Here is a 25147-nt window from a genome sequence, read left to right as displayed (position 1 = left end):
AATGCAGGACCCACCACTTGGCCTTGTTAAACCTCATACAACTGACCTCAGCTCAATGATCCAGCTAGTCCAGATTCCTTCCTACACTCAAGCAGATCAATGCTTCCACCCAATTTGGTGTCATCTGCAAACTTACTAAGGGTGCACTCAATCCCATCATCCAGATCATTGATAAAGATATTAAACAGAACTGCTTCAATACTGAGCCCTGGACAACACCACTTGTGACTGGCTGTCAGCTGGATTTGACTCCATTCACCACAATTCTTTGTGCTAGGCCATCCAGTCAGTTCTTTACCCAGCAAAGAGTACGCCTGTCTAAGCCATAAACTGCCAGCTTCTGCAGGAGAATGCTGTGGGAAACAGTGTCAAAGGCTTTACTGAAGTCTAGGTAGACAACATCCACAGCTTTTCCCTCCTCCACTAAGCAGGTCACCTTGTCATAGAAGGAGATCAGGTTGTTTCAAGCAGGACCTGCCTTTCATAAACCCATGCTGACTGGGCCTGATGAGGTGGTTGTCTTCTATGAACCACATGATGTCACTCAGGATGATCTGCTCCATGACCTTCCCTGGCACTGAGGTCAGACTAACAGGCCTGTAAGTCCCCAGATCCTCCTTCAGGCCCTTCTTGTAGGTGAGTGTCACATTTGCCAAATTCCAGTCAACTGTGACCTCCCCGGTTAGCCAGAACTGCTGCTAAATAATTGAAAGTGGTTTGGTGAGCACCTCTGCCAGCTCCCTCAGAAACCTTGTGTGGATCCCATCAGGCCCCATAGACTTGTGTGTGTCTACATGGTGTCGCAGGTCACTAACCATTACCCCTTGGATTATTTGGGCTTCATTTTGCCCCCCATCCCTGTCTTCCAGCTCAGGAGGCTGGGTACCTGGAGCAGAACTGGTCTTACTATTAAAGATTGAGGCAAAAAAGGCATTTAGGACCTCAGCCTTTCCCTCATCCTCTGTAACTATATTTTCCCTCACATCTACTAAACGATGGAGATTGTCCTCAGCCCTCTTTTTGTTTCATAGAAACATTTTTTGTTTCCTTTTACAGCAGTAGCCAAATTAAGCTCTTGTTGGGCTTTAGCCCTTCTGCTTTTCTCCCTGCATAACCTCACAACATCCTTGTAGTCCTCCTGAGTTGCCTGTCCCTCCTTCCAAAGGTCATAAATTTTCCTTTTATTCCTGAGTTCCCACCAAAGGTCTCTGTTCAGTGAGGCCGGTCTTCTTCCCCACCAGCTCATCTTTTGGCACATGGGGACAGCCTACCCATGCGTCTCAAAGATTTTCTTCCTGAAGAGCAACCAGCCTTCCTGGACTCCTTTCCCTTTCAGGGCTGCCTCCCAAGGGACTCTGCCAATGAGCCTCTTAAACACGTCAAAATCTGCCCTTTGGAAGCCAAAAGTACCAATTCTGCTGTCTGCCTTCCTGACTTCTCCAAGAAAACTCAGTCATTTAATGATCAATATGCCCAAGGCGGCCTCCAGCCAACACATTACCCACAAGTTCCTCTGTTCACAAACAACAGGTCTAGTGGGGCGCCTTCCCTAGTTGGCTCACTGACCAGCTGTATCAAGAAGCTGTCTTCCATACTCTACAGGAGCCTCCTAGACTGTTCCATCTCTGCTGTGTTGTATTTCCAGTAGACATCTGATAAGCTGAAGTCCTCCATGAGAACAAGGACTAATGATCATGAGACTTCTCCCAGCTGCCCGCAGAATATTTCATCTGCCTCTTCATCCTGGTTGGGTGATTGGGTGATCTGTAACAGACTCCCACCAGGATGTCTGCTTTATTTGCCTTCCCTCTGATGCCATAAAAACTTGACCCTATCATCACCCTCATTAAGCACTCCAGTTGTGTGAGTCATCTCACCAGGTTTCTGTGATGGCAACTATATCATAGTTTTTCTGCTGCACAGTGGCTTCCAGCTCCTCTTGTTTGTTGCTCTTGGTGCGTGCATTGGTATAGCTGCACTTCAGCCACCTTTTTGCAGTGAGAAGCCCTGATTCCTTTGTGACCTTTCTTAGGCGCTTCTGTGGTTTCTAACAAATCTATAACCCTTGTGTCTTTGCTATTATGCCGCATGGCTCTCCATCCCCTACCTCCACTGAGACAGCAGACCGAAGGGCCTTGCTAGCACCCCGTCCTTCAAACTTGGGCATGCCATCCCCAGGTTCATCTCTGCTGCACCTGGATTTCTCCCCTTCCCCCTTCAAATCTAATTTAAAGCTCTTTCAACAAGCCTCTCTAACTCCTGTCCAATGATCCTTTTCCCCCTTTGAGACAGGTGCACTTCATTTGTCACCAGCAGGCCTGGTGTCATGTAGACTGACCCACGATCAAAAACCACAAAATACTGACTGTGACACCAGTCTTGCAGCCGGGTATTTCTCTAGACCTTGATCTACCTGTTGATCTATTTATCTTTATATAGACCATGATCTGTATAGATCTATAAAAGGGTACAGTATGGTACCAATACTATGCTTTTACTTGTCTCCCCTGAAGAAAAAAATAGAAGAAAAAAACTCTGTTTCAGAAATTGAGAACTTTAGAAACGGGATTTTTTAAGAGTCAAAAATATGTCACAATTTTTTCAGAAAAGTCATGTCTGATGGCCATTTATTATTTTCTTTCATGTGGTAACATTTTGAAAAGGGCTAATGTGACTTAAATTTCTATTAACTATTTTCAGAAGAATTAGCAGATTAAGCTTGCTTGTAGTCATAGATAAATGCCAAAAAGGACAAAGAAGCTTAAATTTCACCAAGTTCTTTTGAAAATGTAATCTTTTTCCTCTTTGTATTATTAACCTTTAGTGTCTGGTTTTATGTAGTATGAGGATGACTAGGCTGAAAAGTGTTTTTCCTATGTGCAGAATGCAGATTTCTAGCCTGCCTATAACTAGTGAGCCCTTGGGATGACCAAGCACATCTCGTCAATTGCTTTCCAATATAGTAAGACTATGACTGAGAAACAAAGCATCTGTAAGGCTGCCTAAAGCAACTTCTGTGGGCTGCAACTATTGAAGTGAAGATGTGCCTCAAGGCTTGTTTTATTTCTCTGTTATATGGTACCACCTCATTATATGTTATATAAGATTCTACTTGATTATCTTATTGTTAATTTTGAAGTACAGCCCTATATCACATTTCCTTGCACTAATTACAAATTTAATGTGTTTTTTCCTCATCTTTGGTCCATTAACAAAAAAACGCAACTTGCCCTACATCAATATTCATTCCTTATTAGTTTTTCCGTGTGTACCAAGAAGAAAAAAAATTTCTGTTTTATGCATTCAGTGACACCTTTACAAAGGATGATTTAACTGCTGTTTTTCTTCCTCTGTTTGCTTAGCTGTGCCTAAGAGGCTTTCAAAGACAGGAGAGGCTCAGTCTGAGTTAATATGGCCTGTGCCAGGTCTTCCATTTATTTGTATACATAAAACATGTCAGCTTAGATTAAACTATATCTCATTATCTTTATGGTCAGCCTCTCAGCTCAAAAGGTGTGTTAATTGTCTGTCATGCTGAGCAGCAGTCCACGCACTGCGTTAGTGCTCCTTTTTCTGGCTTGCAGATTTCAAAAGCCTTTCCATTTCTTCCGTTCTTGAGTAATTTGGTGCTATTTTATTTTGTTCTGGTGACAAAGATACGCGCATTGCCAAGGAAACACCTTAGGCCACTTTATTCCTTGTCTCCCTGTATTCACTGATCCTTCACTAAGGGGAGTGATTCAACAGCAAAGCAGAAAGTTTAACAGAAGAAATTCTGCCAGAAGAGGCAGCGGAGACATCATTCCTAATGAAGAGATCTTGGTTGTATCCAAGCTGATGCAGTTTCCCTTGTCAGAAAACAAACCAAAAAACCCTCATGAAAACCACCACCACCAAAAAACACCACCACAAACTGTAGGTGATTAAAGGTGTTGAGGCACTAAATTTGCCTCAATTTACTGAGGAGCAATTTCCAAGTGTGGCTGATAGGCAGCCCTTCATCTGGCCACCAGCTGATGGGGGAGCTGTAACACGTGCTGAAGTCAGGTCCATTTCATTAATATTAACCGGTGGTTAAGCACAAGCATAAATGCCGCTCTCAGTTGGGCCCTGTTCTTCCAGCTTGAGACAGGCCTCTGTTGGATGGATGTTGACCAGGTTGCTCAATTGTGGAGACCACTAAGCTGAGCACGGCTAAATTCAGAGGTAGGGTTTGCTGCATTCCAGCCTAGTTCACTTGAAAGTATATAAGTGGCCTGTGAGCTTTATGCTGACTTTTGTAAATCAACACTGATCTGTTGCAGCTGGCATAGATACCGTACAACAACCGTAGAACTTCAAGAATCCTATCCATTATAAAGCTGCTATAACATAATCACCTTGCATGTGGAACACATAGAAAATATATAAGAGATAGCATGAATATAATAGTGTGACTATATTACATTACCTGTTGGTCATTTTTATATTAACATTTGAATATATGCATCGGTCTCGTGGGAGCTTTGAAAAAGGAAATAGATTCTCAAAAGTTCCATTGAAGTATAAGTATTGGCTAAAATCACTTTATTTTGCCCTATGAAATCTCTTCTCTCTGTTTAGTGTTCCCTTTGCAGACAGTTTTTCTTATTTGATAATTTTCTATGCTGTAACACTTTTTTTTTTGCTTTTTTTGTCCCTGCAGTTCTGTGCAACACTTGGAACCACACCTTGCTGCTCCTTCGACAAACTGTTGGAACTGGGTCCTATTTGTAAGTCTTTACCGCTACTTTCTTAAACTGCAGATACCAGTTTAAGCCACGTTGAGCCATTTCCAAGTCATTGTGCAGTGTCAGTGTCCAAAATCAATAAGGCTACTTATAGATGAGACCTTCAGTTACGGTAGCTACAGTTTTCTTTCTAACATTAGGCCAAGCAGGAAGCTTGCATTCTCAAACTGTTAAACAGTAGAGAGGACAAAAAACCTCAAAGTTTGCGTGTTGGTTTTGTTTGTTTGTTTTTCGGGGGGTGTATGTTGGAACATTATCGGTTAAAACTCACTGTAAGTGCTTCAATTTGTAACATTGTTCTTCAAGCCTGTCTCCCTGCCAGCACATCTAAAACAGTGGTGAAGATCAGGACAAAGCTGAACTCCAATGCTCCTCTGCACCAAGTGTTTCCTTTCTGTCTGGTTTTGACTATTAAAAGCAGGGAAATATGCTCCAAAAACCCACGCGTAATGTCCTTCCTCTCCCTTCCCCAATTTCCTTCCTCTTGCAAGAAAATAGGACAGGTATCAGGGTGTTTGATACAGTGGTTGAGCCCTGGGCTCTTCATAATATTCTGTGTTCTATCCGTTGTGCCAGCTTTGATCTGCAGCAAGGCCTGGTCAAAAGAACTCGCTGGCTGATGGCAATGCAGCAGAACTGCACCGTGTCTGGTCAAGTGTACATTTAGAACAGGAAATTTATAGCTATAAGCAATTGGAAGCAGCCTCACAGGAACACGGAGTGATTTAATGTTCCACTACTTTATTCAGGTGGGGTGTAAAACATTTGGGGTTTGTGAGGTGGTGACTTGCTCTGGGAGGTTTGCTGCCCTTCAGCATAAACTCCAGAGTCCCAGTTTCTCCCAGACCTCCTTTCTAAAAAGTTTTCTAGTACTCTGCTTAGCAGCTAGAGATTATTCTGCTGTTCAGGTTATTCCTGTAGACCTGACCTAATAAAATAGTGATACCAATACTTTTAGGAACAACAAAAAATCCTGTGTGTTTCACCACTTGCTCTCGATGATTTCCTACTGGTGCAGCAGAGACCAGCAAAAGATTTATGCACTACTCAACTCACAAGTCTCATGGCAGCTTTTTGGCATGCTGGTGAATTTTCATCTTTATATACATGAGCAGTACTCCCATGAAATAAAGGCAGTGTCTGAACCCAAATATATCTAAAGATAAATAATCAGTTGAATTTTGAACATGTTTTCAAATAAACCTATGTCCTGGATGTCATGAATAATATTTTAGTAACTTTTTCCAGACATATATGCAAAAAGAAAATGCAGTTCACAAGAATGCCAATTCCAGCATGAACTTGGTGCCTAATTGCAGATCTGAATAGATATACCTCTGAATGTGGAAATACCTATCAGAATTATTTGGTGACCAGTATAAAAATCTTATGTGGGCTTCAGTCATCGACTCAGAGACCAAAATTGTTATCGTATGCATTAATACAGATGACATATAGCAGAGTGTGAACACTAAATTATAGAGAATATATGGGAGGCTCATATGCTAAAATATTTCTGTAGAAACTATTCAGTGACTAACCAAAATTAGCACTTTCCTAACCTTCCAAAGCTTGCTCTTGCATACGTGTCTCAGTCCTTGAAATAGTTTGCTGCAGATGGTTCAAAAGCATGTGCATGCACATCTATCGACATGTAAAACATACTGTTTAGAAACCCAGATGGTAGAAACATTTAATCCCTTAATTTAATTTTAAATTGGGAAAATAATAACATCAAAGAAAAATCTATCAGGTAATTGGTTTCATGCAAATTAGAAGGGCTTTTTAATCAGCTGTTTAGTTTATTTCCCCTTTAATTACCTTTTTTTTTTTTAGGCAATAAGGAAAGTATCTGGATGCATATTGATGCAGCCTATGCTGGGAGTGCATTCATCTGCCCTGAATTCAGGCATCTTTTAAATGGAGTAGAGGTGAATGAAGTGTTTCTTCTTTAGCAGCCTGCCTGTATTTTCTATTATATCACTAATGTTAATATATTTTTTACTTTTTTTTTTTTTTCTGGGCATATGCAAGTTACCACTGAATGTAAAAGTTTGTAATTTGGAATAGCAAGTAGTCGTGAATCAACAAAGTGTCTTACAAAATAGAAAGAGGAGTTTTTTCTCAAATATCAAAAAAGGCATGTTTATAATTATACCTTACACAGGAGAAAAAAAAAGGAAAGATGAACAAACTAATGAGCTTATTATGTCTGATATTTTGTTTTCATCCTGGAAGTCATGTAAGATACAGCCAGCAGCTGTATCTCAAACAGACAGGGTTTAATAACCAAGAGAGCTAAATGAAATATTTCCCCAACCGCACTCCTGTTCCTTTTCCCCCCTCGCTGAGCTACGTGGCATTCAGTTGCTCAGATAAGAATGCTTCAATTTCCTGCTGCTCCCTCAGACACTCAGATAAGTCCTTGTCTTCCATGTCAGTGGAGAAAATATTGCTGTTTGGTAAAGCCAGAAGTTCAAACACAGCACTGATATGCTGTGGCTAATGCAGAAAGGGAGGGAAAACCCCCTCACAAATAAAGCATCTCTTTCTGACTCCTTTTTTTTTATCAGCAAATGAAGCTTGTTGCAATTTCCTGTGGGGGAATATTTTTAAAATTATTGTTATTGGCTCCTGAAGGAGATGAAACAGCACCCCTTGTCTGGGCCAGCATTTGTCATAAGAGTAAGTAATTAACAAGCATTAGTAGGTTTCCTACCTTACATAGTACAGTGAGATAGATAGTCAGACAGATAATCTCACACGAGGTGAAATAGGCCTGTTACATGATTTATATGAACATCTATTGTGAATGCTTATTCTATGTTGGTTTTTCTTTTGACTTAGGTGAAAAAATGACTTTTACTAAAGGAAATCACCCTGTCAAGAAAGTAAAAAAAAAAAAAAAAAAAAGTAATTTCCTGGTCAGTTTTAGTTTTGTGAATGAATGCAATATGCAGATTCTGAACTAAAGATATGATTTGTCTCTAAGCATGAATTTTGCATGTATGTGTTTAATATTCGTGGAAATCGAAAGCTTAGTGAGTTGGTTTTGGAAACTGGGATATGAACCACAGGTAATGTTCCTGAGTATGCAGATTTCTTTTTAGTTTACACCGAGATATGTACTTTTCCATAACATATGTATCTAAAAAACATAACTGTTACCAAATTCTCAATATGTTGATAATACAAATAGCCTAGCTGCACACCTAACCTGAATTCTAGCACCCAAACAAATGAAGATTTAATAACAATAATTATTAAGCAAGGTGATGTCAGCATGAACATTATCTAAAAAGCCCCAATTCAGGAATTAATTTGTAGATAAGGTATACTCAGACAATTTGAGCAACTGATGTTGTTAGCACATGGATCCTTTTCTCTTTCATAATTCTGTTTTTTATTTATTTATTCTCAGTTTGCAGATTCATTTATGTCCAATCCTCACAAATGGCTCCTAGTAAACTTTGACTGCTCTGCTATGTGGTAAGTATAACAGTAAAAGAAAACTTTACAGGAGACAAAAATCCCATGTTAAATTATTCTGCCTTCCTAGCAGTAGACATTTATTTACATTTCTCGATTGAAATGAGGAGTTCTGGATAGCTTTAACTCTTGTAAATTATTTACAAAATTCACTCTTTCATTTAATCCAAGTTTCAAAAAAATAAAGGTTAAAAATAGGCCTGAGGTCTGCCTTATGTTCCAGAGAGAGGGAAATCCTAAAAAGTCTGCAGATTCATACTTGCTCCATTTGGGACATAAATGAAAAAACTTAAATCAAGGATGTTAATGCAAGGAAGAGCATGCTAGTCAGAGCCCTCTATTCTTTTCCATAAGATTTCTTCTTGTTTGAGCCTTGATTCAAAAGCCTTTCTAAAAGTGCTTGGGATTGTTTATGCAATTTCGTACTGAATTTCAGTTTCCCCAGATGACAGTAGAGATGACCTTTGGATATAAAAAGATGCCAAAGTAGGAACTCGTAAACATAGTTTGAAGCAAAGTATCATAGCTGTAATAATAACAGTAACAACAACATCCCATAATAGATAATATGATTGTGTCACAAACTGGAATCTCTAGAACCTAGTGTCTACCAGTATCACAACTAATTATAGCTAGCAAAACAGCTGTTCAGTAAATGCAGACTATTTATCAAAATAAAACAAAGCATTAATTTCAATTATAATAAATGAAAAAATTAGTGTTAATGAGAAGACTCTGAAACATCATCCAGAAATAGGTCACCCTATTTAAAAGAAGAGATGTGGGACAGTGATCTCGCAGTTGCCTTTGGTTAACCTTCAGCTCTTTAAAAATCCTCAGCAAAGTTGGCTTTTGCACAAATACCTATATTGTTCAGATAATCCATTATATTTATGAATATAAGAGTTTTCCCAAGGTAGGCACTTCAAATATTCCAAGTAATAATGAATTTTATATTTTTCTTAAAGTAAGTAGCTTACGTTTGGATTCTGATTCATCAGTGGTGGCAGTGATTAACCCAAGACTCCAGTTGATAAGTACCACCTAACTAGCTGTCTGTCTCTCCCTGTACGTGGAAACAGGGAGAAGATAATTGGTAGTTTCTCACTTCTCTTTCTCATCACTCCAAGACATTGTTAAAAAAGTAGCCACTCAGAAATGAGAAAATAGACCATCATTCTCTTTAATGTTTGTAGGACAGTTAGGGCCCAGAGTCTAGTCCCTACCAGTTTAATTTCTCAGTAAGTCTGCTTTCCCCTGGAACCTGTGGAACTGGGCTAAAAGTGTCTTACCTGGCTTTCCAGGAAAACAAGGCATATACAATCACACCATCTGGAAAGACTTGGGAAGGTATTTTTTGTTTCTCGTTGTTGGTGGGGTTTTTTTGTTTTGTTTTGGTTTGGTTTTTTAAATAAGCCATTGCATAAATGCTTGTTTTCACGTGTAGGATGATTCCACTACAAGGAATCTCAAGAGACCTTGCATCATGTCTCCTCACTCAAAGCAAAAGCTTCACAACTGTAGCCATTTAGGCTTCATTTCAGCAAGGCGTTATTCACTTAATAAACTGAATATGTATAGGTGTTATTCACTTCATAAATAATGAAGTACACATTTAAAGGTAAACTCTTTGACTTGAAGCCAAATCCATTGTCCACTAATTTGTTCTACTGTAATGTATTTGATATATTCAGCTACTTTGGTATTTTCATGTTTCACTAGTTCATTCCATACGCAACTAACTTTCCCAACCAAAATTTAACACTTAAATCTTGAAAAGAGTAACAGAAGAAGATGATTATTTTCACTCTCTCTGAAAGAAGACACTTCCTTGTATTTCATAATATTTCAGAGCACCAATTAAACAAGTCAGGCAAAATTGTCTACTTCTAAAGCCCATGTCCAAAATTGTCTACTTCTAAAGCCCATGTCCAAAATTCACCTCTATTATCAACTGTAACACTGCCTGAAAAGGTGAAATGGAATAATAAATGATGTAGAAACCTGCTGAGAAAAAGTAACTGTGAAGGATACTTAGTCCTCTTTGGATTCATGGGAAGTATTAACTATGGTATTGTCATAATACAGACAGAGCTCAGTAAACAGTGAAATCCATTTCAGAATGAAATTAAGCTGGGACCCATTGATGGACAGGCTTCTAAATCACTCAGGCTCCTCAGCGCGGTCTCCAATAAACATTCCCATTTCTTTTCTGCCAGCTAAATAAGATGACCTAGCCATTAGATCTGTAATGTAATTATTTAACTACTTAGTGCAAGACATAGCACTGGTATTGTTTGGGATTTGGAGGGAATTTCAGTATAAACCTTTTGTAAAATATTCTCACGCTTCTCAATGTACAGAAAAGACCAGTCAACTTCCTATAAAAAGCAATTTAATATTGCCACTCTGTGAGGGTCATATTTTCCATATTCAAATGCTGGGGTGCTTTAGAGACTGTGCCTTGACACTACCAGACAATTTTGCCTGACTTGTTTAATTGGTGCTCTGAAATATTATGAAATACAAGGAAGTGTCTTCTTTCAGAGAGAGTGAAAATAATCATCTTCTTCTGTTACTCTTTTCAAGATTTAAGTGTTAAATTTTGGTTGGGAAAGTTAGTTGCGTATGGAATGAACTACTGAAACGTGAAAATACCAAAGTAGCTGAATATATCAAATACATTACAGTAGAACAAATTAGAGTTTGTTAACAATATCTACCATAATGAAACCTGTGTTCAGATAATAATGTCTTCCTTCTGTCCACTGGATACTTCCAACACACAAATACATTATTAATTGTTTTTATTGAGAGTATTCGGAATGATTTTACCTGTCTCTCCCTTCCTGATTTCTGTTTTTTTCTTTTCCTGCTTCTGTAAACGCCATAATTTGTAGAGGTGAGGCCATCTTTCAAGTGGGATCATAGAACTGTTTTGGTTGGAAAAGACTTTAAAGGTGATAAAATCTAAGTGAATCATAAACCAGGAAAATCTTGCTATTAGTACTGGCAAAATGTAGTTTATTCCTTGGAAAAGGCTTTTGAACTCAGTCCAGTCACACCACTGATGAGCTGGCAATAGGAAGGACACTTCATTTTCACCTTGGGCTGTAGTATGTCAGTCAGTACTTGTGCATTGGACCCAACCAAGGGCATGGTGGTACAAGAGGGAAGCCCAAGTCTGGACTGGGTGGCTTGTCCCTACCAGTGGCTGCTGCCACCACCACCACAGCACAGACAGACCATGTCCAGCACCCCAAAGCCTCAGGGTGTCTGCACTCCATGTCTGGGAAGTCACAGCTCTTCCCACGCAGCTTTGTACTGCAGTAATTTCAAGGCAACTTCTGTTGACTGCAAACACGAACATTGCTTCAGCTAGTCGCACATTCTGGTGTGAGTGTCTATCACCATAAAAAGATCCTCTGTGTCTGTTTCTTGTCTGTTTTTAAATATGCAATCGTGCAGTCATGCTGCCCGTTCCTGCTGAGCCTTACGCTTAACTGCTTGTAAGTACAGTACTGACACGGCTGTGAAAAAGCACTGGAAATGGCACAGGCTGTGCTCAGGAAATACGTCAGTTTAAACACATTCAATTTGCCTTCACTTCTTGTGGAAATTTAATCCCTTAAATTTTAATTCTTAAATTTCTCAATTTTATTCCTTTTTTTTTTCTTTCTTTCTTTCTTACACAGGGTGAAAAAAGTTCTGATATAACAGGTGCTTTTAAATTGGAACCTCTTTACCTGCAGCATCAGCATCAGGAATCTGGTAATTTTGTAATTAAATGAGATTGTTATGATTTTGTTTGCAGACTGATATTTAATGGGCAAAAAGAATTTAAGATCAAAACCAAAATTCTTAAAACTACCTAAGTTATTTAGGAGCCTACTTCCGTTTCCAAGTGCCCCAGGGAGTAAAGCTTATTGAAGTGCAAATACGTATCTAGTTAGAATTTTATTAGTAAAAAAAGACAATTGATGGAAAGCCATTTTATAAAGCATTATATGAATACTTTTGTACTGGTATTTTCCCAGGTCCAGATTTACCACTGACTCTTCTTATAAGCGTTGAGAAAATTCTTAATTGTCTTTTGATAGTCATATAAACATATTGGGTACTGTTTATGGAGTCCCTTCACCTGCCTTTGCCAACATCTCTTTCTCCAGAATGGTTCCAAGATCTGGTTTGGTTTTAGGGTTTATGAGGTCTGTGACCTTTTTTCTTATCTATGCATGTGAGCTCTGATTCAAATGTGCAAATATCCCTGTCAAGACCAAACACTCCCTGAAACCACACAGAAAAGGTGAGCTGTGTTTGATACCTGCGCTCTGGTTTGAGTTATAGCAATCTGGGGCATTATCCTGTCGCTCCGATGATCTTACATCGATTGTAGAGGGAGGCATGCTCAGGCTGTCTGTCCAATACAAAATGCTCACGAAAGCTTTTCACAAAATGCTGGCGAAGAACCAACAAGTCTTAGGCCCTGCACAAAGCTCCTTAACGGCTTAGTGCCACTCCTTGTACATACCTGGCAACTGCAGAGTGGCATTTGCCATCCTGAAGATGGTCTTTACACATTTGGTTAATAACTGATCTATTGCGAAGAAGGTCACAGCAGCGCAGTGTCAGCATGTGGTGCAAGTTCCCTCATAACTTTCTCTAGAGGGTGAACCACATGTGGATGTTCTTACCCTTTAGTCTCCTGTTTTTCCCGGAATTGCTGGTGCTGATCTGTGTTCAGAAGTGTATCTCAAGTACTTTTCTGTCTATTATGGCTATGACCTCATTGACATTTAAATTGATACCATCCAGAATTCCACCATTCACTAAAAAGCCCTGGGAAAAATACATTCCTGTTTCTTAATTCTGAACTAGCAGATATTTTGCTTTTTACTCCTTTACTGCATGTCCAAGAAACGCAAATATAGAGCAGTACAATAAACAGGACAATGTAGTAACTCTGGAGCTGAGGTTCACCCTCCAAAGGGCTAGAATTGCTAAAGAAAATATATGTATACTACTTTTTTGCTTTTTAAAATGAAAAATACAAGTTATGGCAAATGTACTTAAGTCACTAGCTTTTACTTAACATGAAAAATATTTATCTTCAGGAGGAAAACTTCAACCTTAAGTGAAAATATGGTCATGTGAATACTGACAGTGCTGATCTAAGAATCATAGAATTACAGAATCATAGAATCGTTTTGATTGGAAAAGACCTTTAAGATCATCATGTCCAACTGGTAACCTAGCATTTTCAAGTCCACCTCTAAACCATGTCCCCAAGAACCTCATCTACATGTCTCTTAAACACCTCCAGGGATGGTGACTCAACCACTTCCCTGGGCAGCCTCTTCCAATGCCTGACAACCCCTTTTGTGAAGAAGGTTTTCCTAATATCCAATCTAAATATCCCCTTGTGCAACTTGAGGCCATTTCCTCTTGTCCTATCACTTGCTTCTTGGGAGAAGAAAACCAACACCCTCCATGCTACAGCCTCCTTTCAGGTAGTTGTAGACAGCGATAAGGTCTCCCCTCAGCCTCCTTTTCTCCAGGATAAACAACCCCAGTTCCCTCAGCTGCTCCTCATAAGATGTGCACTCCAGACCCTTCATCAGCTTCATTGCCCTTCTTTGGACATCGTCCAGCACCTCAATGTCTTTCTTGTAGTGAGGGGCCCAAAACTGAACACAGGATTCGAGGTGCAGCCTCACCAGTGCCGAGTATAGTGACACAATCACTTCCCTGGTCCTGCTGGCCACACTATTTCTGATACAAGCCAGGATGCTGTTGGCCTTCTTGGCCTCCTTAGGCCTTTCCAAGGTTAAGCAACACCAGAAGAAATTCAAACCAAACCTTTCTTAAAACTAGATGCTTTCAGTGAGGCCACCTAGTTGACCTGAAATCTTTATCTCCCCAGTTGGATAATAAGTTGTTCAGCCTTTGTCTTGCCTTCAGAAACTGTGAAAGTATTTTGTACAGTCTGGACATAATGATTCACAATAGATCAGCTGATTACCAGCAGTTTAGTGATGCTAAATTTTTCTGCAGTCTATTCCCATTTGATATCTATTTTCCAAAGAGCTAGACTACACTTTGCAAATGCAAATGCATCTAGTTAAACTGTTAAATCAAATACACACCTATGCTTTCAATAAAATTAGCCAAATCGGCAAAGGTCCTAGGCTGTTACAATCCCTCTTGATCCCTGTGTGATTTATGGGACATTGGCACTCCTGGAAACATGAATTGCCTCATGCAGGGTCTTATTTTCTGAGTAGGTCTCAGGTCTGAGAATTCCCATCATGGTTTACAAGGTAAATGAAGTAGCATTTTTGAATTTGCTCATCTCTCACTCAAGAATTTAAGTGAGCAGAAAAATATCTCTATCTGTGAGCAATTACTCTTAATAACCATCTGGCAATTATGTGTGCCCCCAAGGGGAAAGTCTTTATTTTGTCATTAATTATAATTTTATGTGATTTGCACATCACACCAGGAAGATTATACTAGCTCGCCTGGCAACCCAGGATCTAGGTCAGATTCTAATGATGGTGTTAGAAGAATGCAGCTTTACACTCTGTAGTGAATGCCACATACGCTCCCACAATGCAATTCCTCCTGGTTAAATACAGATGTGAGACTAAGGCCTGTAATCAAGGACTAATCATTGACTGCATTCTGCTCCACAGCTTGTGAAAGGTGTTGTTGTGGATCATTAGACACAGCCCCTTACAGGAACGTAGGATTATTTATCTATCACCAGTTGCTTTACTCTCTTTGCTACTAGTCCTGCACACAATTTTTAGTCCATTATCTGCATAGGATCTGAAGTACAACAGAAAGGAAAACTGTGTTTCTACTTCTGAAAACTGTTTAATTTGTTACTGGTATATTCTGACTAGCTAAGGAATGAAGCTCACTTACAAGCACCTCCATTTATCGTGCTGGCAGGTATCCTACTAGGTGTTTAGTGCTCCTGTTGACAATGGTGATATTGCAGTTGGTTGCAAACATAAAGGACAGCAAAGATACAGCTTTTTTAATGGCATTAGAATGATTGTAGGTATTGGCTGTTGTGATGAAGCAATGTGAACATTTTCTCTTTAACTTCCAGGCCTTGTAACAGATTATCGGGTATGTACAGCATCAATGTAATAACTCACATTATTACTTGTACGCGCTGATATGTCTGGGACTTTTATTTTCACTTACTATCATAGACCTCAAAAGTTGATGTTTCTTTCCAGGAAGGATGCAACTTGCTAAATTTGTAGCATTCCGCAAGCTGAAACTGTAAATTCTATCTTTTTGAAAGAAATTGTTTAAAAGCAGAAATCGTCTTGCATGTGTAACATCTCAAGGTTTAAGCAGTAGAAGGAAATGTCCTAAAGATTTTTTTCCTTAACAGAGTAAATAATATACTTTTTCTAAATGCACTTGTGTTTTAACATTTAACCAATAGAATCCATGTTGTTTTGAAATGGAAAATGGGCCAGTCATTGTAGATGTGAGCCCCACAACTGTAAGCAACATGAGTTTCAAGGAGAATTTAGGATGCACAAAGAAAATTTAATTTGCCTTGTGACCCTACCATTCTGGCACCAATTTCCTTTTCTAATTTTCATTTGAAAAATTCAAGTATGAAGCAGTCACACCAGGGAATTAACCAGGACAGGACATTTCTATTACCAATTGACCCACCTCCAGCAATTGCCTGTAGAATGTGGCAATGTGGAACGCCTCAAATCATTGCACGAGGTACCATTTCTGCAGCATCACTGCAGGGGTGACTTCTAACGTGGGTGCCCTCCCTTCTCCTTGTCTTGCAGAACTGGCAAATCCCCCTGAGCAGGCGGTTCCGCTCCCTGAAGCTCTGGTTTGTGCTGAGGATGTATGGGGTCAGGGGACTGCAGGAGCACATCTGCAAGGTGAATGGAATTTGCTTTCTTGGATAACCCGTGGTGGGAGGGCAAGGGAAAATGAGCTTCTTATCACTGTACTAGGCTACCATTACAGTTTCTAGTGGGTTTTTCTCTCACATCAGATTTCTGGAGACTACAATTATTTTAATATGATGCCAAGTTTTTAAGTAATGCTAGATCTCTCATTGGGAAAAGAAAAGGTTTGAAACTCCATATTAATACATGGCCTTTTTCAGGCTGATTTGCATAGGTCAGTATTTACATTCAACAAGTTCCCTCTTTCCCTGTCTCCCAGACATTTCCCTGACTGTCCTGCCCAAAAGTGCTTGCCGTGCTATAATCAGAAAATCTAGGAACATTATGTCCAGATTGTATAAGACTGCTAGTCAGGCTTATTTTGCACAACTAGGTGTTACTTACAGAGTGATTTGAGATTTTCAATAGTGATGAGCTTCTAACTTAATATAGAGGGAAAAAACACTGCATATCTGTAAGAAGCCACACTGTTTGCTGTGTGATTGGCAAACTTCTACATGGAAGGCTAAAAATATCTGCAATAATCTCTTCACGAACTGCCACAAGAAAACTATTTGATTATTTCTTTATTTTTCTTTTTTTTTGTCTCTCTCTCTTTTTATTAGTAAGTTTTAAGTAAAAGATGTTTGTTATGTTTGCAGCCTTAAGGTCTGCATCAAAGTGACTAGATGTAACCTGGCATTTACTTTTGCTCAGAAAGGCATTTAGGAACTAAAATATTCCTGGGAGACGAGAATGTGTGACTTGGATTTAGATGCAGTAACTTCTTTTGTTTTCCAAACATTCCAGCTATGCACTCCTTTCCCACAGAACACATAATATTTACTTACCTATGGCAAAGTATAGGCTTTAAAGCAGTGGTAAAGGGGAGGACAGTCATCTCTGAAGGATGTGGGGAACAAAAAATACAGGTTTTGGAGGTAAGTCCCAAAGCCACAGAGGAGATGTCGAAAGACTGCAAAACCAACAACAGCAGTCTTCTGGACTGATTGCAAATGAAAGTCAATATAACTGTGACATCCAAATGGCTTATCTGTAAATGGCCCGTTTGCAAACTGCTTGACTGTGTATCATGCCTTTGTCGGTTTAAGTGCCCTCCAAGAGCTCAGAAATAATTTGAGAAGTTTAGCAGTTAACGTTTTTGTATGTGATCCCCACAAGTATTTGAACTCAGACAAATCCTCCACAGGACCAGCAGAAATCAGTGTACCACATCTTTCTTTCTTCACTGAGGATAATGAATTCCATTACAAATCAGCAGCAGAGACTGAGGAACTGGAAATGTACAGAACAGCAACGCCAGAGAAAGCGTTTCATCTGGGGAGTGGCACAATCCAAGCGACTCTTGAGAAGACTCTTTTGTCAGTGTGTAGTGGGACGTGAGCTAAGGCAGGCAGAGAGGTGAAATCTATAGGAGGAAACATATGAAGTGATCAAGGCTAGGCAGGTATGCTGATTTACCTACACACATTAATGTACCCTGACGCTTCAGAGAATGTCCCCTCAATCAGAACCTATTTTAGTTTTTAAAGGCTTTGATTTGTGTTTTGCTGACTATTCTCGATTTTTCGTAGCTTTTATTTCTTTCAAATCCCTGAAAAATCCTTCAGTGCAAAGAGTGAGACATAGAGAAATAAATACCAGAGTTTTGGGGTTTTTTTGCAAACTACAAGCAGTAAGCCAAATCTTAATTTTTTGTTTTATTTAGTACTTACCCATGGAAATTAAATTCAGTGGCTGATTGTATTCAGATGAACAGTTGTGAGATTCTCATCCTCTTGAACATGATTTTTTTGATGACTTTGTTTTCCAGGACCTAGTACATGCAGTGTGAAATGTTGTGGAGCTGTGTAAAAGACATCGGTTTGGTTAAGGCTATAGAACATGAGGAAGGAGGAGACAGTAAAAGATGATTACGACACATGTGAATATTTCACATATGTTTTCCATACGCTTCAAAATAATTGCTCTGGCTTGGTGTCCAGTGTCACTCTTCATTCCCCAATAACTTTTAAACAGATTGGCTGAGGTTCACTGTCCTCTTTCCTGATTATACTGCCACCACTTTTCAACAGAACCTGAGCACCCGGGTCGGAGGAGTGAGCACGTTCCATCTTTCTTCACATTTACTCTCCTATTAAGTGAACTCTTCTAAAAGCGTATCTTTCCAGTTTATTTTGCACTGGAATCATGATAATTTTCTCTATATACCTCCGTGCAACTCCCCCTTTGCCCACAAGCAGTTTTGGACTCTTCAGCCATTCTCAACCAAAACTGAGAGAGCTAGAAGGCCTAAAGAAGAATTATAATAATTATTTACTATTAATCTGGTATCATGACCGTTATAAAACCGTGCTGAAATGTTTCATGAAGAAACAGCCTAGTACGGCCTAAGGCAGACTGAGTGGCTAGTATAGTAATGGCTCAATATGGTCTCTGAAAGTCATAAATGGGATGTAAGTTAATGTAAACAGATGGCAATATGTGAAAATTATCACATAGCAGAAGAGGGAACTGAGAAAAAAGATTAGACATGGAAACAATTTAGTACATCTTTTCTCCTGATGATTCAAATCAATACAACACAGATACTATCTTTCTCTTCTCAGCACATCAGGCTGTCACATCAATTTGAAGATTTAGCCCTTCAGGATGAAAGATTTGAGATCTGTCCTGAGGTTGTCTTGGGACTAGTCTGTTTTCGGCTGAAGGTAAGGCAGCTGAGACCTCCTATGTCTTCTGTCAAGTTTCATAGCAATAGAATTACCTGCAATAGAAGGTAGTCTTTGCAGTTAATATACTTAATTATTTTTTAAGGAAAGTAGTGGGAGTTCATGTAAATTAAAGCAGATTAAGGAAAGAAGCTTAACAATTTTGTTAAAACTTAATCATATGCTTAAGAGAAATTAAAGCATATTAGGGTATGGAAATTTACAGTCAGGACAAACAAATGCTCTTAGTCTACCCAGTCATACACAATTACTGTTATATGTTTGATGGATCTGATGAAGTTTATTATTTTAATATATTAATATTTTCCTAGACATTTGTATATGATGTGTGTGGATGTGTGTGTATTAGATGTTTCTTGTCAACTTAATTTTGTGTGTATATTTAATATATAATTACGTATATATTTATATATATATATATAATGACTATCATGGATAAAGACTAGAACAGTAAACTTTTTAAAAGTTTTCTTTCAAGAATACATTTTCATTTATAAAATCCTACAGTCAGACTGGACAAATTGGAGCACAATCTGAGTAAGAACAGGTTGCATAGGAGGCCAGATTTCCAGCTGCCCTTGGTCCTGGTCTCCTTTTTTTTTTTCTGAACATGATCTTTTTGCCCCTCTTGGCCTTTCATTCCCCAAAATCTCTGTAAGAGACCTCCCCCAACAGGAACTACAGAACCCTCTCTGCACTTAGGGCATAAGGAGTTGGGAGGATTCACTTGTTTCATCAGACATTACAAGGGGATCAATGTGTTGTTTTGGGTAAAGAACTCATTTAACACAGGAGCTTGCAACTAAAGCCTCTGTGAAGGGCTGGATTGCGACACTAAATCTGAACACCCAGCAATAATAGTAATAACAGCACTGGTGTTTGCTAGTTCACATGATACCTAAATCAGCTTTTAGCTTTTCTGAAGGCTCACAAGCACATCTTGGCTCTTTCTGGGTAGTGTGGTATCACTGCTTCTCACAAATTCTTTTCTCAGTCACTCAGTTGCCCCAGTTACCTGAGTTTGATGCAATTGGCTGAAGGCGTTAACAAATCTTTAGCAATAAGGTAATAGTGAATTTCTCTGGAATAGGAAAATGGATTTGCTTGAATTTATGTTGTTTAAAATAAAAGAAAAAAAATGGTCTGTTGCAGGGGATCAGATTGATTATAGAATGTGGAGTTTTTCCAGGAAGTGGGAACATGAATGGAATTTCTTTCCTAACAAGAACTTTTTAAAGATTTTGAGGAATAGGTTGTCTGGCTTTTATTGCTCAAAAAAACCCGTTAGCTGTAGCCCGCCCTCTCACATGGAACAAGCAAACACTAGTTTTGCAGATCCAGAGACAGCTGTTGGTCAGTGCTCCACATTTACTTTAAAGGAACAGCCTTGGTGAAATAGAGCATAGCAACACAGGAATTGTCACTTTTGATCAGACCAGTGGTTCACCTACGTCTGTTCTCCTGTAGCTGACGATCTGTAGAAAAAAATCAGGTCTACAGGGAAAGACAATTTTTTAAAATAGGATGCAATTGTTGGACACCTAGCTAAGAAACTTTTGAACAAGTTGTAGAATAACCGATGTTGTCTTCTCTGTTCAAAAAAGAGAAAACAAAACTAACAAGCTTTTAAATGAAGAGCATTTTATAGTTATTTTTTCAGTTTTATTTGCTTTTTTAAAACCACTTTTTAATAAATCTTTCTGTGATTTATGCAATTCATATTAAAATGCATTTTAGAAGCAGGATACTTGTAACATTTATGTAAATACAGAAGGACTGATGGACAGGGAACTTGAACTGTGAGGCTGCACAGCTGTAAAAGTATGAAGTATTTTTCCTTCCTTTGTTCTTCAGAGATAATTCTTCACTTTTTTTTTGCTCATGTCATAACTATTTCATCAAATGTATAATGCAAAATGGTTAATTTTTGGCCTCCTTGTCATGTCTGCAGATGAATACAAGTCAAGCAAGTCATTTCTCCAGGGGGTAAGAATACTGTCTTCTTGGAGCTGACAGACACTCAATCAGAGCTGGCTGCTGCTTCTCAGAGCTCTGGGAGAGGATTAGTCACTTCTAACTTCAGTTTGATGTGACACCCAAGTATCACAGCAGCCCCTACATGCAGCTGTGAGAGTAGAACAGAAGACAGATAGATAAATCTTTCTCGTCCCTCCCATCCCCCCAAGCCAAAGTCATTAACTTAACATCATATAACCCCTTTATTGCCTGAAAGTTAGTGCTGTGCATTTCATATTAAAGGCAAGGATCATCATTTGAATGATGGATTGCCTTTGATAAGAAAGCATATCAGATATGCATATCATTGTCACCAGACTGACCCATAATGGCTGGGGACTTGCAAACCACCAAAGTTGATCTTTTTCTTAGTTAGGAGCATTCAAATTGCATAAATATCTCCTCGAAGACTAAGGCTAAGCCATGAGTTTCAGACTCTCGTCCAAATTCTCTGACAACTTGTGCTAAGTAGGATCAAGGTTCAGCTCTAACACTAATACAATCAAAACCCATGAGAATAATACATTTATCCTCAATGTCAATGGGAAACTGTGTCTACCTTATACTTTGTTTTTATATGGAAAAGGCTAAGCACAACTGCATAGATTTGAGAGAACATGTTTTCTGATATGGGTGTTTTCAAGAAGACCTATACTGCTACAATAACAAAGCTGCTGCTGAACAGACAGATTTGTCCAGTTACATCTATTGCAGTCAGCATTCAGTAAGTGAACACTGTGGTAAAAGCGCAGATGCTCCTAGCACCTCTTGCAGTCCTGTGTTACCAGCAGTGTAATAGAAAGAGCAAAGGTTGTATAATAGCTAAGATACTTCTCCAAAGAATAAAAATATAGAACTCAAGATCAACATGCTATGTCCAAAGCTATTATCGCAAACTACCCAGAAAAGCTGAAGCCATCACTCACTCTGCTGATATAAAAGTTAGACAGATGGGTTTCTTTAATTTGGGTAACAAAGACTGACAAAGGCATGCAGCTAGCACTTTATTCTGTGTTGCTAGGTGAGAAAAAATGCCAAGATTTTTGGGATCCCTTCTTTCATTGTTTTCATTTAAAGCAATTTACTTCTGGTTTTGAAAATCTGATGATATCTCTTGTTATTTTCTCAAATACTGATGGGCATGAACTAGGAAAACCATTGATTCAGCATGAGCTGAACCTGCAAAAGATGCAGTCCTGCTTCTTTTGAGGATTGATACTAAATACTTACAGCTGCTCCAAGGGAAATCCTCACATTTCACTCTTTGAGCACAAGGAGAATGAAGGACACAAGAAGGAGATAAAATTCAATACTGCATGAGTGTAAAGTCCCTTTGACCTTCTGTGAGATATTTAACATTTCTATCTTTGTTTCCTGGAGTGCAGAAGACTCTTTACTTCCAGTGGGAGGGTCAGTTTACCATGTTTCTAAAATTTCTTGAAAAACTCACTCTGTAGGCTTCTGTGGTGAACACTTCCTACAGAAGGGGTTCTACTGGTAGTATGAAGCTTACTTATGCCAGGGATACATTACCTTCACTATTTCTTTACTAAGGGTAAGATTTCCATCTTCATATTCAAAAGACTCTCTCACAGCAGCCATGCTCAAGTGAAGACTGGAGGGTTTTTCTTACAAATGTTGGTATAGTTCATTGCAAACTTTCCTCCTATGTTAGTTTTATTTAATCTAAGAAAAGTTTAATGAAATGGATACAATCATGAATGCTTTTACATGAAGCTACATAGCTCACATCCTTACGTCACAAAAAAGCAGTTGGCTATCACAAATGCCCCAGTGTGAACACTGCTTCGAAACTCCAGTTAATCCATGAGTCTCCTTGTGGCTGAAAAATTTTCTCTTGCGCCCTCATCTTTTTGTAATCCTTTGATGCCAGAGCACTGGGAGATGCAAAAGTGGTTACATGTTACTAGTGGTACTTGGGCTTGGCTGCTTGGTGCGATTTATATATTCCAAACTTGCTTCTGGAATTCATCACCATATCCATTGAATTACAATGATTTCAGGGCTCAAATGAACTAAATAAGGAGCTTCTTAAAAGCATAAATGAGGCCAAGAAGATTCATCTGGTCCTGTGCCACCTGCGAGAGAAGTTTGTGCTACGTTTTGCTATTTGTTCCCGGACCGTGGAATCCACCCATGTCAAGTTTGCGTGGCAGCACATCTCACAGCTGGCAACTGATCTTCTGAAAGCATGGGAGCAAAACCACCACCAGTAGGACCAGCAGTGAAGTAGCAGTGGGGAGGAGGAAATTAACTGGCTTTTTCTGTGTTACCAAGCTTTATTTTAGGGGCAGGCAGGAAAGTGAAATTATGTAGGAAATAAATACAAAACCTGTTCTTACCTAGCCCGGCTGCAGTCGCAAAACCCTTGCCAGCAAGTTGTGTTGTAACCTTAATCATTCCTTCTCTGTACTGTACTCTTTCTCTTCCCTGTTTCCAAGACACAAATAGGCATGGGAGCTTGAGCTGTCAGTTGTTACTACTTTGTAAGCAAGAGCATTTATTGAACCAGGCAATGGAAATGGAAGGGCTAGTGCTCCCTCCGCTAACCTCTAGCACAGCCACTCCTTTCTTCACAGATGAAACCGTGTTGTAACCAATTAATTTAACATTACTGTGACTTCAGAAAGAATCCAAGTTGGGAGAAGTTCAGCAACCGGGTGCTAACACTGTTCAGGTCCTACTCAAACATGGCTGTTGTTGTCATGATTTGGGGCACTATCATGTCATGACACACTTGCTGCAGTCATTTTATATGTGAAGTTAGGACTTCAAGACTTCCTTCATGACACAGTCAGACCGGGGGGAGAGAGCACTAAACGAACTCCAACTGGCCTTACGGCAGGTTCTCTGCTTCCTTCTAAAGGGTTTGCTTTTAAAACAGCCATTTTGTCAAATCTCAGCAAATAGTTGGTTTTCACTCTGATGGTTCCTAATGAGGCCTCTTATAAGCTCCTTCTTAAGAGTTTTGTCAAAAGCCATGTGCTACCTGGTATTCCATATTTTAGCCAAGTTATTATAAGCTTTGATTACTTGAAAAAAGCCTGTAAGCTATGTTCTGTGAAACAGAGTTGTGATTTCTTTTCAGGGCTACCATTCTGCTTACTTCATTGTGTAATAAATCTTTTACAAAAGATGCTAAGAAAAAAGGTTGGAAAAATGTTACTCATTGCTTCTCAAATTAGCTAACAAACAAGAAAACAAATTACAATATAACCAGAAATTAAGAGAACCCCAAAATATGCTGTGGTGCTTTTCTTCCATTAACAGTGAAGCATGGTATATGAAAACATTGGAAAATATTTAACCTTCAGAGAAAGTCAAATTATACGTACATGACACAAACCATTGATATGTCATCCTGTGAAAGGCGGGTGTAGTAAAGAGGTGAAAAGCAAGTCAGGAACAGTGTTTGACTTTTGTAAGTACTTCTGCCATTTTGGAAGCGTAATTTCCAAACAGTTATTTCTCCGTAAAGAAGAACAAAATAAACAGGTACTCCGAGAAAAAATAATCTGTAGGAATCATTTCTACATTTGCATTTATTTTCCTTTTCCCCTTTTAGGGGTTATATTAACTTCTACAGCATCTTGAACAACTTGCACAATTATGCAACTTTCTTCCTCCCTCTCTTACAAGTATACCGCCTACATCTGGAAAGTTGCATGTAGACCACGAAACATGGACCTGGAAGGTGGATTTGGCACATAGTCTGCTCCTACCCACTGTCTCTCCAGAAGGGATTAAAGCAGCTGACTATGGACCAGGTGCATTTTTCTGGTGATTCCTAATCACCTCACTTGTGCAGTGCAAACTGGGGAAAGATTAGTATTAGTGTGATGTGCATTAACCCGGGTACTTCTGAAAAACAGACCAAGCTCTGCATTTCCAGCAGGTCAAGCTATGTGACTAGGGGAGGCGGTGGCATTCTGCCCCTCTGTAAGGCTAGCCAGGAGCTATGTTATCCACCCAGGTGGAAAAGCTGATCACTGTTTCTTTAAGGAATTGATCTCACAGGTAACAGATGAAGCAAGACATGAATCTGGCTGTTGTGATTTAGCCCCAGCTTCTCTTACACCCAGCTGTCAACTAGAACCACATACCACTTGCTCACTTCTCCCCCGCCTCTGGTGGAATGAGGTGGAGAATCAGGAAA

General features: G+C 39.2%; 1 protein-coding gene across 1 annotated transcript in view; it reads left to right on the top strand.

Annotated features, from left to right (window-relative positions):
- The window catches only part of LOC135985228 (aromatic-L-amino-acid decarboxylase-like), a 43208-nt gene extending 20001 nt beyond the window's left edge, over window positions 1-23207 (top strand). Inside the window, 8 exon segments of the mRNA XM_065628324.1 lie at window positions 4685-4751; window positions 6606-6700; window positions 8191-8262; window positions 11954-12029; window positions 15379-15398; window positions 16094-16192; window positions 18832-18933; window positions 22995-23207. Coding sequence (XP_065484396.1) covers window positions 4685-4751; window positions 6606-6700; window positions 8191-8262; window positions 11954-12029; window positions 15379-15398; window positions 16094-16192; window positions 18832-18933; window positions 22995-23207 — 744 coding nt within the window.
- The last annotated feature ends 1940 nt before the right edge of the window (window positions 23208-25147 follow it).

Source organism: Caloenas nicobarica, chromosome 2, assembly GCF_036013445.1.
Source record: "Caloenas nicobarica isolate bCalNic1 chromosome 2, bCalNic1.hap1, whole genome shotgun sequence".
NCBI lineage: Eukaryota > Metazoa > Chordata > Aves > Columbiformes > Columbidae > Caloenas > Caloenas nicobarica.
This window is presented reverse-complemented; position numbering and strand designations above follow the sequence as displayed.